General features: G+C 47.2%; 2 protein-coding genes across 3 annotated transcripts in view; one reads left to right on the top strand and one right to left on the bottom strand.

Moving 5' to 3' along the window:
- Positions 1–451: 451 nt before the first annotated feature.
- On the top strand, positions 452–14050 carry KDF1 (keratinocyte differentiation factor 1). Of its 2 annotated transcripts, none has more exons than XM_030538836.1 (4): positions 452–576; positions 7465–8582; positions 9888–9962; positions 11337–14050. In XM_030538836.1, exons 2-4 carry the CDS (start codon positions 7484–7486, stop codon positions 11417–11419), a joined length of 1257 nt encoding a protein of 418 aa, XP_030394696.1. In that variant the 5' UTR covers positions 452–576; positions 7465–7483; the 3' UTR covers positions 11420–14050. The 2 variants fall into 2 exon arrangements, with proteins under 2 accessions (XP_030394696.1, XP_030394697.1); XM_030538837.1 differs by lacking the exon at positions 452–576 and adding an exon at positions 6685–6770.
- NUDC (nuclear distribution C, dynein complex regulator) overlaps positions 2310–15855 on the bottom strand; it is a 34998-nt gene continuing 21452 nt past the window's right edge. Inside the window, exon 12 of the transcript XR_003997284.1 lies at positions 2310–2321. The gene's annotated coding sequence lies outside the window, so the exon portion shown is untranslated. The remainder of the gene's footprint in view (positions 2322–15855) is intronic.

The raw sequence follows: 15855 nt of genomic DNA, 5'->3' as shown, positions 1-15855 counted from the left end.
GTCCCGGGGGGGGGTCAGTCCTGGTCGGGGGTTCCGAGGGGGAGTCAGTGTCTGGGGTGGGTCAGTCCCGGTTGGGGGTCCCGGGGGGTGTCAGTGTCGGGGGGGGGGTCAATCCCAGTTGGAGGTCTGGGGAGGTCAGTCCCGGGGGGGGGGTCAGTCCTGGTCGGGGGTTCCGAGGGGGAGTCAGTGTCTGGGGGAGGTCAGTCCCGGTTGGGGGTTCCGGGGGGTCTGTGTCTGGGGGGGGGTCAGTCCCGGTTGGGGGTGCCAGGGGGGGTCAGTCCCAGAGTGGGGAGGAAATCAGTGGCCGGGGATCCCGGGGCTCAGTGGCTGGGAGGGTCCCGCTCGCCCGCCCGTCCGCCCGGAGAAGCGGGAGGTCCCCGGGGCAGACACAGGCGGGGTGCAGGGTGCAGGGCACAGGGGCTCAGTTCCTGGGCCCTCCTCCGCAGAGGGGAGGGGGGAGGAGCTTCGCCTCTCCCAGAAGCGTGTCCCTAGCGGCAGCCCGTAGCGGTGGGTCACATGGTCTCACCTGGGCCAGGTGAGGGAGGGGCCGGACGCCGTTCACCTGGCTCGGCACAGGTAACTCCGGGGCCGGGCCTGGCCACCGACCCCGCGGCGGGAGGGGCCCGTTTGGGGAGCCGCACCCCCCCCCGCGCCCGGCGGGAGCAGGCCCCGCCCTGCCCGGGTGCCCCCCCCCGAACACACTGCGGGGGGGCGGACCCCGCCCCAGTCCCACCTCAGCGACCCCGCAGGGGGGCAGCCCTGGGGGACTCGTCTGCCCCCCCTCCGGGGTTCAGCCCCTCCCGCGGGCTGGGTGCTGGGGGGAGCGTGGGTCCCCTGGAGCTGGGGGGTTTCTCCCACCCCTGCTCGGTGGCTGTTGATTTGTTTGCCTGGGGCAGGGGGGTTCATTTGCAGACCCCTTTGGAAATCTTAGGCATAGTGTGCAGACCCCGCAGGGGTCCGCGGCCCAGAGGCTGCAAACCACTGGCCTAGTGAGGTCCTTCCTGCCTTGAGGCGTGGGGACCTCTCCTTCCACCTCCCCACTGAATCAGTCTCACCTACTTGTGACAACCCTTCTCCTCCAACAACCCCCCCATCAGGCTCCCTTTTTGATAATGTGACATTCACCTACACACTCTGTATCCCCCAACCTGACATGCATGTTGTGCTACCTTTGTGTTGCTGGGCTTGGGAGGGTTCTGAGCTCCATGTGGAATGACAGATCTGGTGTGTGGTTAAGAAATTTGATCAGCTTTCTAGGAAGCATGTGATTGACTGGAACCACAAACTCCAGTGCAGCGTTTGCCACTTCATGCCCTGTGCTCTGGAAGAGCGGCTGCAGACACAATCCCTACAGTTCCATCGCTACACTAGAGGCATGTCTGTTATTCTTTCTTTGGAAAATACTTTTTTAAAAGTAAACTAAAATATCAGTATGCTGTGTCATTAGGCACACCCAAGGTGTTTCTGTCAGAGGTAGCTGTACCTCCATTTATGTGAAAATAACTTTGTAGTGAATTTTCAGGAGAATGAACAGTTACTCTTTCTACAATAGTGGTGTCTAGGATTGCAAACTGAGATTGGCAGCTCCATTGTGCTAATATACAAACACCTAGTGAGAGACAAGCTTATGATCTAAAAAGACAAGACAGATGTGAGGAGAAACAGAGGCACAGAGCAGCAACCTGACTTGCCTCGGACCACCCAGCAAATAAGTGGTAGAGCTGGGAATAGAACCTGAATGTCCGGAGACCCAATCTACTGTCAGCAAAACTATGTAAAGGAGGTTTGAACCATGGCAGCAGAGTGGCTTTTGAAGAAACTGTAAAAACTATTGAGGGTTGCGTGTGTTTGGATGCAGGTCACATTAGAAATCAAGAAAGGATTAAATCTTAAATACAGTAGTTTGGATGTTCTTAATCCAGTGTTTCCAAATTCTCCAGTACTAGATAGGGATGAGTCAAGGCTGTAGTCAGCCTGGTTATTGGTTTACTGATGTAGAAATTTCAGCTAGTTCTTATAACTCAGTAGTTCTCAACCTTGTACCCGTGACCCCTTTCACTTAGCAAGCCTCTGAGTGTGATGACCCCCCCTTATAAATTAAAAATACTTTTTAATATATTTAACACCATTATAAATGCTGAAGGCAAAGCAGGGTTTGGGGTGGAGGTTGACAGCTTGCAGCCCCCCATGAAATAACCTCATAACCCCCTGAGGAGTCCTGATCCCTAGTTTGAGAACCCCTGGTATAACTGATCTCGAAGGAGCTCTCCTCCGCCTCTCAACAAGGAAGATCTTAAACCCTGGATAATTAGATGTTCCAACTACTCACAAATACCGTTCTTCTGAAATGGCTGCTTAGCCTCTTTAGAAGGATCTTGTTGGTTCGGATAAGGCTGACGCCTGAGGAGGAAGACAGTTACCAACTTCATTGTCAGTGTCAATTTGGCAAGTGGGTTTTAACCCAAAGCATCTGGGCTTACAGTCAAAAGGGAACACATCTTTGGAATCCTGGTAGTTGAGCTTTGACTGTAGGTTGATATCTGTGTTGGCTGAGAAGTCTTTATAGTCTTAAACTTGTGATCTTGTGGTGAATACAGCATGCAGCTGTGATCTAATGGATTGAGCACAGGGTGTGAGCCGGAGATAGGTTCTGTCCCTGACACTGCATTTTGCACAACCTTAGATAAGTCATTTAACTGCTGTGCCTCAGATTTTTTTTCTTCTACAGCGGAGAGAATGCCCACTTTATAAGGTACTTTGAAACCTCAGGATACTAAGCGCTATATAAATGACCATTACTTTATGGGCTTTGGAATGTCATTTTTTTAAATGTGACCTCTGTATTATGAGTAATCTGGCTTCCTGCTGACCAGTAATGGCTCTCCACTTGGAGAGTTTGATCAGCTCAGATGGGTTTTTTGGTGCATGAAAACTTGATGAAATTGAGCAAAAGCTGATGGCCTGACTCACAAGTGCCGAGCACCCACAGCTCCCGGTGAAGGCAATGCGAGCTGAGGGTGCTTATCCTGATTTTGAAAAGGTGTTGAGTTTTTATATTTAAAATGTCTGGGAGTAAGGGAAGGGGAACTCTCTGGGTGTGTGTTAATCTTATAAAATACATAAGTGAGACCAGATGGCCTGAAGAAGAGCTCTGTGTAGCCAAAAGCTCGTCTCTTTCATCAACAGAAGGTGATCCAGTCAAAGACATTGCCTCACCCACCTTGTCTCTCTAATATCCTGGGGCCAACCCGTCTGCAAAATACATAAGTATCAGCCAAGGCTAATGTCCATGAAACCAAAATGTTCATGGAAACAGCAGAACAAAGATTAGAGAAGCTTATCCCCGATGTATGAATACCTGCCAAGCACTCCCAGTCCCCATGTCTGTTACTTTGGCAGGACTACTTTAAAAAGTGGCAGCGGTCACCCTAGTTAGGGTAGGAGTAGGGAGGTTATATTACCTTTGTATTTGACACTGGTATGACCACGGTTGGAATACCGTATCCAGTTCTGGTGTCCACGTTTTAAGAAGGATGTTGATACATAGGAGAGGGTTCTGAAGAGATCCACAAAAACGATTAAAGGATTGAAAAGCATGCCTTACAGTGATAGACTCATGCTGCTCAATCTGTTTAGCTTAACAAAGAGAAGGCTAAGGGGTGACTTGATCCCAGTACCTATGGGGAGCAAATATTTGCTATTAGAATCATAGAAATGTAGGGCTGGAAGGGACCTTGAGAAGCCATCAGGTCCATCCCCTTGCACAGAGGCAGGACCAGGTAAACTTAGTTCATCCCTGGCAGGTGTTTGTCCAACTTGTTTTTAAAAGCTTTCAAAGATGAGGATTCCACAACCTCCCTTGGAAGCTTATTCCAGATTTTAACTACCCTTAGAGTTAGAAAGTTTTTCCTAATATCTGACCTTGCGGTAGATTAAGCCCCTTATTTCATGTCCTACCTTCAGTAGACATGGAGAATAATTAATCATTGTCCTCCTTATAGCAGCTCTGAACATATTGGAAGAGTGATCTGGTCGCCCCTCAGTCTTCTTTCCTCAAGACTAAACATGCCCAGTTTTTTCTACCTTTCCTCACAGCTCAGGTTTTCTAAACCTCTTATTTTTACTGCTCTCCTTAGGACTCTTTCCAATTTGTCCCCATCCTTCCTAAACTGTGGTACTCAGAATGAGACACAGTACTGCACCTAGGGCCTCTCCAGTGCTGAATAGAGCAGGGCAATTACATAAACACTTCTCTTCATAGAATTATAGACTTTAAGGTCAGAAAGGACCATTATGATCATCTAGTCTGACCTCCTGCACAACGCAGGCCACAGAATCTCACTCTTTTAATACATCCCTGAATCATATTTGCCTTTTCTGCAGCTGAATCACATTGACAACTCATTCAGTTCATGGTCCGTTATAATCCCAGATCTTTTTCAGCAATTTTGTAGTTGTGCATCTGATTATTCCTTCCTAACTGAAGTACTTTACACTTGTCCTTACTGAATTCCATCCTGTTGAATTCAGACCAATTCACCAGTTTGTCAAGATCATTTTGAATTTTAAACCTCTCCTACAAAGTGCTTACAACCCCTCCTAGTTTGGTGTCATCTGCAAATTTTATAAGCATGCTCTCTACTCCATTATCCAAGTCATTAATGAAAATATTGAATAGTACAAAACCCAGGACTGACCTCTGTGGGACTCCCAATTTGACATCAAACCATTGATAACTATTCAAGTAGTCTTTCAATCAGTTGTACACCCACCTTAGAGTCATTTCACTTAGACCATATTTCCCTAGTTTGCATATGAGAATGTCATGTGGAACTGTGTCAGAAACCTTACTAAAATCAAGGCATATCACATCTACTGCTTTCCTCTAGGTCAGTAATCCTATCAAAGAAGGAAATTAAGTTGGTTTGGCATGACTTTTCTTGACAAATCCATGCTGGCTATTCCTTATAAACCTTTTATCCTCCAGGTGCTTACAAATAATTTAATAATTTGCTTCAGTATCTTCAGGTATTGAAGTTAAGCTGATTAGTCTGTAATTCCCTAGATCCTCCTTGTTGCCCTTTTGAAAGATAGGTACTATGTTCAGCCTTCTCTTGGTCTGGGACCTCTCCCATCCTGCAGGAGTTCTCAAAGATAATTGCTAATGGCTCCAAGATTGCTTCAGCTAGTTCCTTAAGTACCCTAGCATGAATTTCTAGAGGCCCTGCTGAATTGAATACATCTAACATATCTAAATATTCTTTAACCTGTTCTTTCTCTATTTTGGCTTGTGTTGTGTTGAGTATCTGGTCATCGTTAACCTTTTTAGTGAAGACTGAAGCAAAATAGGGATTAAGCACCTCAGCTTTCTTGATGTCACCAGTTGTTAGTTCTTCTTCACCACTAAGTAGAGGACCTCCACTTTCTTTCATCTTTCTCTTGCTCCTAATGTAATTAAAGAACCTCTTCTTATTGCCTTTTGTGCCCCGGGCTAGGTGTAACTCATTTTGTGCCTTAGTCTGTCTGATTTTGTCCCTACATATGTGTGCTGTTCTTTTGTACTCCTCCTGAGCAATTCGACAATGTTTCCACTTTTTGTAGGATTCCTTTTTGATTTCAGGTCATTTAAAGAGCTCCTAATGGAGCTATATTGGCTTCATCCTATTCTTCCGATCTTTCCTTTGCTTCAGAGTAGGTTGCAGTTGTGCCTTTAATATTGTCTCCTTGAGGAACTGCCAGCTCTCCTGAACTCCCTTTTCCCTTAGATTTTCTTCCCATGGGACCTACCTACCAGTTCTCTGAGTTTGTTGAAGTCTGCTTTTTTGAAGTCCATTATCCTTATCCTGCTGCTCTCACTCCTTTTCCTTAAGAGTTGTGAAATCAGTCACTGAATGTTCACTGTCACCCACATTGCCTTTCACTTTCAGATTCACTACCAATTCCTCCCTGTTGCTCAGAATCAAGTCGAAAATGGCTGTCGTCCTGGTTACTTTCTCCACTTTCTGGAACAAAAAATTGGGCTCTTCAATCTAGCAGACAAAGGTATAACAAGATCCAGTGGCTGGGAGTTGATATCTACTGGACAGCTTTGGAACCCAAAGAGAGTGGGAGAAAGTAGCTACAATAATAGCACAGAGAGGGAAAGACTGATATACCTTGGTTCAAGCATTGGGCTGCATGAATTTATTTTTCCTCAAAACACGTGGTGACTTATATATTCAACTCTCCTTTGGTAAATTCAAGGATCTAAATTTAAGCATATTGCATTCGGAGAGGGTGTGCGGAGACCAGAGAGTAGTGGAAAGTTGTGCCCTTTAAGGCTGTTTGTTTTTCATTTGTCACAGTGGTAGCCAGTGCTAGCCCAGGCCCCAAGGGTAGAGCAATGTAATGGTCGCACGCAGCATGACATTGAACTTGTATGTAAAAGCCACATCAAAGCTTTACTCTGAAGGTCTGATTTGAGACTAATTTGGCATCTACGTTCAGTTCCCTGAAAACATCTGCAATCGAAACGAAAAGAGAAGCAAAATCAGTTTTTCCTTCAGTACTTTTTGCATATGGCATGACACTGATTGCCAAACACAATCCCCTGTACTTGGTGCTAAAGCAAATAGCTTAGAGCACACTGTCTTGGTCAGCTGTTTGTATAATGATCAGTTAGTTGTCATCTCCTCCTAGGCACGACGTGTTTTGAAATGGATATGGCCTATTCCTAGAGCCTGGTTGAAGCCCAAAGAATGCAAGACGAAAGGGAAACTGTTCAAAAAAAGGTAGAATGTGTAAAGGGAAGCTGCCAACTGGCACCACCCCCTTCTGAACAACTTCAGAGTCTGAATCTCCTTCCGTTTGGGCTGGGGAAACTCTTCTGAACGTTATAGTGACTCTGATGCCGCTAAAAGTAGCATTTTAAAAAATAAGTGGCTTTTGCTGCTTCCTTTTGGAAGCCACTTAAAACTAGATGATTAAAGCATGAGTATGGATGGGTACTGCAGGGAACATTGCCCTGGTCAGGGGTTGGGCAGTGGGTCTCAAACTTCACTGCACTGTGACCCCCTTCTGACAACAAAAATTACTACATGACCCCAGTAGGGGGGACCGAAGCCTGAATCTGCCTGAGTCTCACTGCCTGGGGCGGTATGGCCAAAGCCAGAGCCCAGCAGCTTCAGCCCTGGGTAGGGGGCCTGTAACCTGAGCCCTATCACCATGGGCCAAAGCCTGAGCCTTGCCAGCCAGGGTTCGAAGCCCTCGGGCTTCAGCTTTAGCACCAGCAAGTCTAATGCCAGCCTTGGTGACCCCATTAAAACAGGGTCACAACCTACTTTGGGGTCCCCACCCACAGTTTGAGAACTGCTAGGCTAAATGACCCAGGTCTCGTCCTTCTCTGAGGATTCTTAGACATGGGCTGGAGACAAAGTTACTGTGATAATGGTTCTAAATTTGACATGAGACCTTCTTGTTCTTCAGGTGCCTGAGGTGGTGAGCCATGCTGGGCAGGAGAACAAGACACCCCCAAGAAGTAATCAGCAAACATCGGATGAACCTATCCCACCAGGATGCTGTGCCCCAAAGGATCAATCCGTCCAAAGAGTGTGACATCAGCCTTGAGGTGTTCAGCAAATCCACACCTGAACTCAAACAGAGCCGCAAGCTGGCTCAGCAAGCACGGGACAGGAGAGCCCGCAAAGCGGACCTCAAAGACTCCAACGGGAGGGAAGCAGAAACAATTACCTTTATTTCTGGCTCAGCAGAGGCTCCTCAGACCCAGAGTTTGTGCTGTCTTTCTTTGACTCAAGCCTGGAATGCCTCCAAGGCCGTTCTCTGCTGTATAGTGACTTGTGGGGGCTGCTTTAAGAATTGCAGCATTCACATCCCCTGCCTGGGTCACACTGAGACTTCGATTGATGATGGAAGAAACAGAGAGCAAAATGGACATGTGCCTAGCAACAGCCCTGGCAACATCTCCCCCGCTGAAAAGAATGGGCACCAGATCAAAAAGAACACTATGGGGAGCAGCTTCAGTTACCCAGATGTGAAACTGAAGGGGATCCCTGTCTATCCGAACCGGAGCCCTGGCAACCATGCAGATGCAGATTCGTGCTACAAAGAGCCCCTGCCAGAGAAGACCTTCAGGAACAGCATAGAAAAGCCACCACTCCCCAGCAGCCACCGGAGCTCGGAGGAGTATTACTCCTTCCACGAGTCTGATCTGGACCTCAGTGAGCTGAGCAGCTCTATGTCCAGCAAAGAGATTGATGTCCTGATCTTCAAGAAACTGACAGAGCTCTTCAGCGTCCACCAGATTGATGAGCTGGCCAAGTGCACGTCAGACACTGTCTTTCTGGAGAAGACCAACAAGATCTCAGACCTGATCAATAGCATCACTCAGGACTACAACCTGGATGAGCAGGATGCTGAGTGCAGGCTAGTCCGAGGCATTATACGCATCAGTACCCGGAAGAGCAGGGTCCGCCCCCCCATTTCCATTCCTGCCACCAAGAGCCACGAGCAGAAGGCAAGCAGAGGAAACCCACCGGACAGTGGCAATGAAACCATGCTGGAGTCTCTAATCACCAGCCAAGATGGTACGTGCAAGTCCCTTGTCCACGCTAGCTTTGCAGCTCAGTTTCCTGTGTTTGAGAGCTGGGTTCAACTTGGGATATGGAACCCCAGACTTGTGAGAGCTCCTGCTTTGGAGTTTGCAGGGGGTAGAGTTGGAAACTGAACTATAGCATTAAGGTTATTTTCCTGGGTTGTGGGAATCTCATTCCCCTTCTAAACCCTGAAGATGGCCACTTAATACTACCCACGTCCCTGAGAAGCCACTTTGCAGCTATTATCCTTCTGCATAACTCGCCATACTTTACTCTGCCAGAGGAGTTTGCGCTGAGTGATATAAGGGGCTGGCCATACATTAGTCCTGGCTCTCCTCCCTAACCCCATTTTAGGAAGCAAAGCCATGAGTCAAACTCAGGTCACTGGGATGATCAGAATAGGTCACTGGCATATGCCAGAGCACTTCCACTAAGGCTAGTAAGATGGCCTTCTTAATTAAGCTTTGACCAGTGTTGTTCTTGGATAATGTTCACCTCCTGATGCTTTCTTCCCCTTGCCTTATTCTTGAGCCAAAGGAATCTCAGCTTCTCTGCCTGTAGCATGAAGGAACTTTCCCAACCCAGTAACAAATCTGAAACAATTGTTGTCTGTCAACAGCCTTGGAAAGCTGGCTGGCCTCTAGGGGGTGTTTTCACCATGTTAATTTTCTAATCTCTTTCATTCCGCTTCCGGAAAGCCTTTCCTTCCCCCACTCTCACCCTTAACCTAGACTCCAGTAACATAACCTGATACACTTCCAGACTTCTGAACTGCTCATTGAGGCTGGTCACTAGCTTGTCCCCTATCATTCTTCTCTTAGGTGTTAGTTACCTGCAAGTATCTCAAGTGCTGCCTAACCCTAAAAAAAAAGGGGGCGGGGAGCTGCTGACCGTGTGTGAGGGCCTCTTTCTTTCGAATGTGCACCCCTCCTTGTCCGAGTACCTGAAACTGCTCACCTGCAGGACATGCCACAAGGCACGCTGTCTTAAGGCTCTTGAAAAGCAAATATTGTTTGGGGAAAGAGTAGGACTATTCTATTTTGGGGCTCGCTGGTTATTTAGTTTTAGGGTTGCTGTTCCTTTATCCTATTTAAATAGTTGTCAGAGGCACAAGAATGTTTCTTAAACCTAAAGAATAAAGTAGTAGTGAGCTTAGCCCTGATAGCCAGCTGGATCCGTGCAAGTACTAGTGGCTATTGGGAGAGAGCGTTAAATGATGCTGGCAGGTGTGTCTGCACATGCACCATCTACACCTTCAGTCTTTCCCCTCTCAGCACTTCTGAATTTTCTTTCCAGATTTGGCTGTGCAGATATCAGAGGAAACCACAGCAGATGTGATAGCCAGGAACATGAGGCGGTTCAGCGCTGCAGGTAACACCTCCGTGTCTCCCAGTGAGAAAGTAAAGTCTCTTCCATCTGTGACTTAGGGATGTGGCACTTATAGAGGCCATTTCCTTCATTGGAAGGACCCAGAATAGTTCCCAGATATACTGCAGTGGTGAAGGAGCTTCCCCAAACCTCCTATACTGCACATGGCTTCAGTTCCCAGTCTGTAAAACAAGAATAGTACCCACCTCTCGGGGCGTTGTGACGCTTACGGCTGGATGAAGGGTGCTCTAGAAATGCAGTGTGGTGGCTTTGAATCTGTTTTCAAGCCTCGTGATGCTCCTCATTTAGACCTTTCCTGGTGCAAAAGGGAATGAAACAAAGATCAGAGTTTGTACAACTCCCTCCCCCCTCTACACACACACACACACTTTTCTCCTGGGGCCTGAGACCACACCTAAGGGTTTTCAGTCCCCAAACCTTCTGACAAAGTTTGAAGAAGTGAAAGCCTGGTTAGGATGGGATTTTGACTTCAGTCTGAGGGTAACTTGCAGTGAAGTGAAGCAGCAGGGGCGAATTATTTACCAGCAGATGCCTTGGGCTCTGTTTCTCTCCCATGTTGCTTTTAATGTTTTGCATCAGAGAGCGGCCTTAGGCTGAGCTGCTAGTTAACATAAGAACAGCCGTACCAGGTCAGACCAAAGGTCCATCTAGCCCAGTATCTGTCTACCGACAGTGGCCAATGCCAGGTGTCCCAGAGGGAGTGAAGCTAACAGGCCATGATCAAGTGATCTCTCTCCTGCCATCCATCTCCATCCTCTGATGAACAGAGGCTAGGGACACCATTCTTTACCCTTCCTGGCTAATAGCCATTTATGGACTTAGCCACCATGAATTTATCCAGTTCCCTTTTAAACACTGTTATAGTCCTAGCCTTCACAACCTCCTCAGGTAAGGAGTTCCACAAGTTGACTGTGCACTGTGTGAAGAAGAACTTCCTTTTATTTGTTTTAAACCTGCTACCTATTAATTTCATTTGGTGACCCCCTAGTTCTTGTATTATGGGAATAAGTAAATAACTTTTTCTTATCCACTTTCTCAACATCACTCATGATTTTATATACCTCTATCATATCCCCCCTTAGTCTCCTCTTTTCCAAGCTGAAGAGGCCTAGTCTCTTTAATCTTTCCTCGTGTTTGTGAAGAGACAGATCTCTTCTGAAAGTTGCCTCTGATACTCTGGGCTATTCCCCGCCTGAGGGCATCATGCTGCTTTCTCTCCCTTGAGATACCTAAGACCCTTCGTGGCAGCTGTATCTGTCTAGCTCTTGAGGGTTTTGCTGCTGAGTCTGTGCCATTTTATGTGAATTTATTCTTTCCCACCCTCTCCCCCCCCCCTTTTTTTTCTTTTTCCTCAAGGGTCTCCAATGAGCAGAGCTTCCTCCTATCAGGACACAGAGACAGATTCGTCTGGAGCACCGCTGCTTCAGGTTTACTGCTAGGATCATGGACCAAAGCAGTGCTCTGTGGCAGGAGAGGTCGCTGGGCCTTACAGCAAACAGAGCTCCTCATTTCTTTTAATATAAAATGTGCTATGCCACTTTATTTTCTTCAGTTCTCTTTTTCCCTTGTTAAAGTTCAACTTGCCCCTCAATCTGTGGGGTGCATTGGATTTTTTTTTTGTGGGGGATCATAACAGAACCTCGAGAAAATGGACCAAGAATCTAGTGAACTTATTCAGACGGAGGGACGTGAGTTCAGCGAACAGAAGACGGACCAGGGGATCCTGAGATAAGGAATTTGTTCTGCCTTTGTGGGAACGTGCGGTTCTACTTCCGCTCTTGGAGTGCAGATTAGTACCCAACCAGACGTCGGCCATCCAGCTGATGTCCAGCTCCAGGAGTCAGCTGTACAGTGTTTGCCCATCTGGCACTGTAGATGTTAATGTATGTTGTGTAGGTTTGTTGATGATCTCTACCGCACTGTGGAATGTCTTTCCATTTGTAGCAGTTCTGTTGAGGTAACACAAAGGCTGTAAGAACACCCAGCTGTTTAAGATCTCAGATCTCTAATTATTGTTGCTGGCTTTGATGGTCCCAGAGGCTGAATCCTCTAGGCACAGTAGCCAGACAAGCTTTCTTGACAAAGTGCCTTACACCTGTCCTGGAGGAACCACCTCAGAAAAGAGAGGGTAGTTCAGCCTCCAGGGTTTGTTTAATCCTTGGCCTCTTTGTAGTGGGTGCCAACAAAGCAACCAAGCCAATTAGTGCCAGTTGCAATGTGGACAACTTGTTGAAGAGACTAACTGGACTGAGACCCAACTCTGGTCTCTCAGGTTATCATGCAATCATTGAATAACAACTTTAAATCACTGCCAGTCTGATGAGAACAACTGACATGAGGTATTAAATAGACACAGGTGTTGATTTGTAACTTGTTTGCCAGTCAGCTTTTCCCTCACTCATCTGCCAAGGCTTACATAGCCCTTGGTGGTCATGTTAACTGTTGGAGAAAGCCCTGAACTTGGGTCTTGGCAGGTAAGTGAAAGACCAGACTTTTTTTAAAATTACAAATCAGTCCTCCCTGTACCTCGGCCTGTGTGTTTGGGATCTTAAATGCTCTCTAGAAATGCTCCCTGAAAAACTTTGCTGTTGCCTTTAAAGGGAGGGAGAAGGGCTTTGTGGGGGAACTCTCCAGGAAGTGTATGTAGGGAACTGATTATTCCTGTGTAAATGTGACTCTCGCTCAACTTCGCCCAGAGGTGTTCAGCATGCTTGGCCTCTTTCCTAGGAGTGGTGCCCTCCCTCCTGCATCCAGTTACAAAAGAACAGGTAGTGTCACCACCCTAAAGGCACCAAACTGGGTGACCTTGAGGGCTGCAGCTTTGAAGAAGCCTGAGGGCTGCAACACGCTGGCATCTCCACTGGCTTGTTTATCAGAAAGTAAACACACCCAACCATGAGATTTGTTTATACACGTCGGTGCCTTAGCAGGGGAATAAGAAATGCTTGTTGGTGGCATTAACCAGCAATGAAACCAAAGTGTCCAGTGCTGCTAGAAGCAGACGGTGGCAAAGGTGGGCTCTGGCCCTGGTGTAGGCCGCACTTCTGTGCTTAAGCTAAGGGAGGGTGTCTTGAGCTTGTAGGTTGGGACTCTAGAGCCTGTTTGCGCCTCCTGTGCCTTTCAAAGATTTGGAGCTTTTAGTTCCTCACTTCACTAAATAGGGCTTATATAGCTGGCAGTTGTGGGCAGAGTCATTCACCTGAGCCACATTTAAGTCCCACTCAGACCTACTTGCTGTTCTTGTAAATTACTTGCTTTTAAAAAATGCAGATTCAATCATATCCCTCAAAACATCAGAAACACTGGCTCATGAAGCAGTGCTGACTCAGCAATGATATTTCGGCTGTATAACTGATCCCACAGCACGTTGAAGCCTCTCCCACATTTGGCTGTGTTTTCTTGTGGCTCTGTGTTCTGCATTTGGCGGGCTCAGAGGGATGGTCTGGCAATGCAGGGGCCACTGACGTTTTGGTGAGTTGATTGTTTTTCCCTAGGCTTTGTTTTTAAAGCAATGAAATGTAAATTTGAAAAAAAGCCCTCCCTCTTGTTCATGATCCAAAGTGGTGGCCAGGACTCCTGGCAAACAGAGACTGGCTGTAAATACGTAATATTTTGCATACTACATTTAATGGGCCTTGCTGACTCCTGGCTTCTGAACTAGTTTGTAAATCTGTATTCGGATAAGTTTACTTTTTAAAATGGACATTTACGTGACAAGGTAGCCTGGTGCCTACTCCTGGGACAAACTGGGCAGTAGGTTGCATGTAGTACCTATGACGAGGCAGTTTCAGGAAGAGCTGCCAATGGCTGCTGCCCAGATGCAACAGCAGACTTTTACAACTGTTTATACAGTCACTTATGCCAATAGTGCCTGATAATGTATGTGGATTAAAACACCGAGTGAAAGAAAGGTGGGTGTTGGAGGTATAAAACTATCCCTGAAACCAGCAAACCTGTTGTATGTTATGTTTGTCTCCGTCTTTCTCACCTTTTTTTTTAATTGCTCCCTATTTAATTATGCTTTAAATTTCAACCTGAAGCAGATTTTAAGCACACCCTTTGCTGATGGGTCTGGGAGAGAAGGGACAGTGCAGTGCCCTGCAACTGGCAGACAGCAGTGCTCCAGCTAGAAGTTTCGCTTGTGGTTGACCGTGGGGTTAAGTCTGTGTGCCTTTTTTTTATTCTCGGTTAATTTAATGCAGCCTGGTGTCTGGGGAGCAGTGAGGGTCTGTGTAAATCAAATAGCTTCTTAGGAGCTGTCTGTGTGCAGGGAAATGTGTTAATAAAGGGGGGTTAATAAAGGGCAGCCTGTCAATGACAATTCTGCAGAACTGAGGCCAAAGTGGGGACAAACTTTTCTGCAGTGTCTCCCCGCCCCCCCCCCTGTACTAATTTAATCCATCTGGAGGAGCCACACCCTCATGAAGGGTATGGGAAAGCGGGGTGGGGGGGGAGGTCAGAGCTTTTTGTTCTCTTGACCCTCTGACTTGAAGGACCAGTTTTGCCTTTTTAAAGTCAGTTACTCAACTAGCAGCTAGTTTGCAAGTCCTGCTCCTGCACCTGCTGTCACTCTCCTTTTTGGGGGTGGGGAGGGTATGGGAGGGAGATGATCAATCAAAGCAACCACCTGGTCTCTCTAGCCCTGTAATTAGATGAGGGAGTGTGGCAGCTTATAGGGTAACTATCTTGTAATAAACTTTTTCAAAGGTGTGAGTATGTGGTAAGAATTGGTACCAGACCCTTTTTTCTCCTCTTTGCAAGGCACTTCCTAGTGACAGTGGGCTTCATTGAGTGAGACCCGATTGTTGGCTTGGATGATGGTTAGTTTTTGGGGGGCAGGAGGGGTGTAATCCCCTTTGCTGGGTCAGAGGTTGCTAGGAGCCTTTCAGTCTGATCTGAGATCTGGAGCTTTCTACATTAAGTTGCCGTTTGAATGGTGCTGCTGACAGTCAGGACTGAAAACTCCCCACTGTTGCATGGCTGGTGTGAAACAAGCTGATTGGTGTCAAGCCAGTGATTCCCAGCACAACTCCCCCTGTTCCATTTGGGAGCCATGGTTCTCTGTCTCGAGAGGCAAAAGATTGAGACCAAACTCCCCACTTGCTCCTGCAGATAGGCCCTCCGTGTGGAAGTCCAGGGAAAGATGTTTGCACTGCATTTACTGGCATGGTTCCTGTTGGGCTAAGTAGAGGACATCTGACTGTAGGCCTCTCAAGCTGCCATCTTCCACCAGCACTAAATATCCCATCAGATGCCTGCAGGGAGACAGCCTTCCTTTTTAAGGTTCTTTATTTTCATTTACAAAATATAAAGGGAGGAAAAAATCCTTCTTCTAGGCTGGCGGTGGGTCTTGGCTGGACGGGCTCTGCCAGGTAAGAACCTTTGCTTGTGAACAGAGCTGTTTTAATGGTGAACCAGGGCAACAGGCAGGGCCGGCTCCAGGCACCAGCGCAAGAAGCAGGTGCTTGGGGTGGCCAAGGGAAAGAGACGGCACATCGGGTCTTTCTTTAAATCAAAACTATTTGAATCACCAATTTTAATCGTGATTTAAATCAACAAACAGGCAACCAGGATTTAATTCATTCTTCGGTGGCAATTCGGCGGCCGGTCCTTCTCAGAGGGAAGGACTGGCTGCCGAATTGCCAACAAAGAATGAAGCAGCACAGTAGAGCTGCCACCGAAGTGCCACTGATCGCGGCTTTTTATTTATTTATTTATTTATTTATTTTTTTGATGCTTGGGGCGGCAAAAAAGCTGGAGCTGGCCCTGGCATCAGGTATATAGAACTAATATGGCCAGCTCCACTTGAGTGGCAGGAACTGAAGCTGCCTTTCAGGCAGCTTTCTGAATAGCCTTCTAATCCGGGTCCTGCAAC

Source organism: Gopherus evgoodei, chromosome 20, assembly GCF_007399415.2.
Source record: "Gopherus evgoodei ecotype Sinaloan lineage chromosome 20, rGopEvg1_v1.p, whole genome shotgun sequence".
NCBI lineage: Eukaryota > Metazoa > Chordata > Testudines > Testudinidae > Gopherus > Gopherus evgoodei.
The sequence above is the reverse complement of the archived record's forward strand: the minus strand, read 5'-3'. Positions and strand labels throughout refer to the sequence as shown.

Bases quoted from the DNA above. Each gene is read 5' to 3' on its own strand.
- KDF1 (XM_030538836.1), top strand. From the start codon at position 7,484: ATGCTGGGCAGGAGAACAAGACACCCCCAAGAAGTAATCAGCAAACAT. The intron at 8,583-9,887 runs GTACGTGCAAGT...TTTTCTTTCCAG, and splicing joins TCTAATCACCAGCCAAGATG to ATTTGGCTGTGCAGATATCA. The intron at 9,963-11,336 runs GTAACACCTCCG...TTTTTCCTCAAG, and splicing joins GAGGCGGTTCAGCGCTGCAG to GGTCTCCAATGAGCAGAGCT.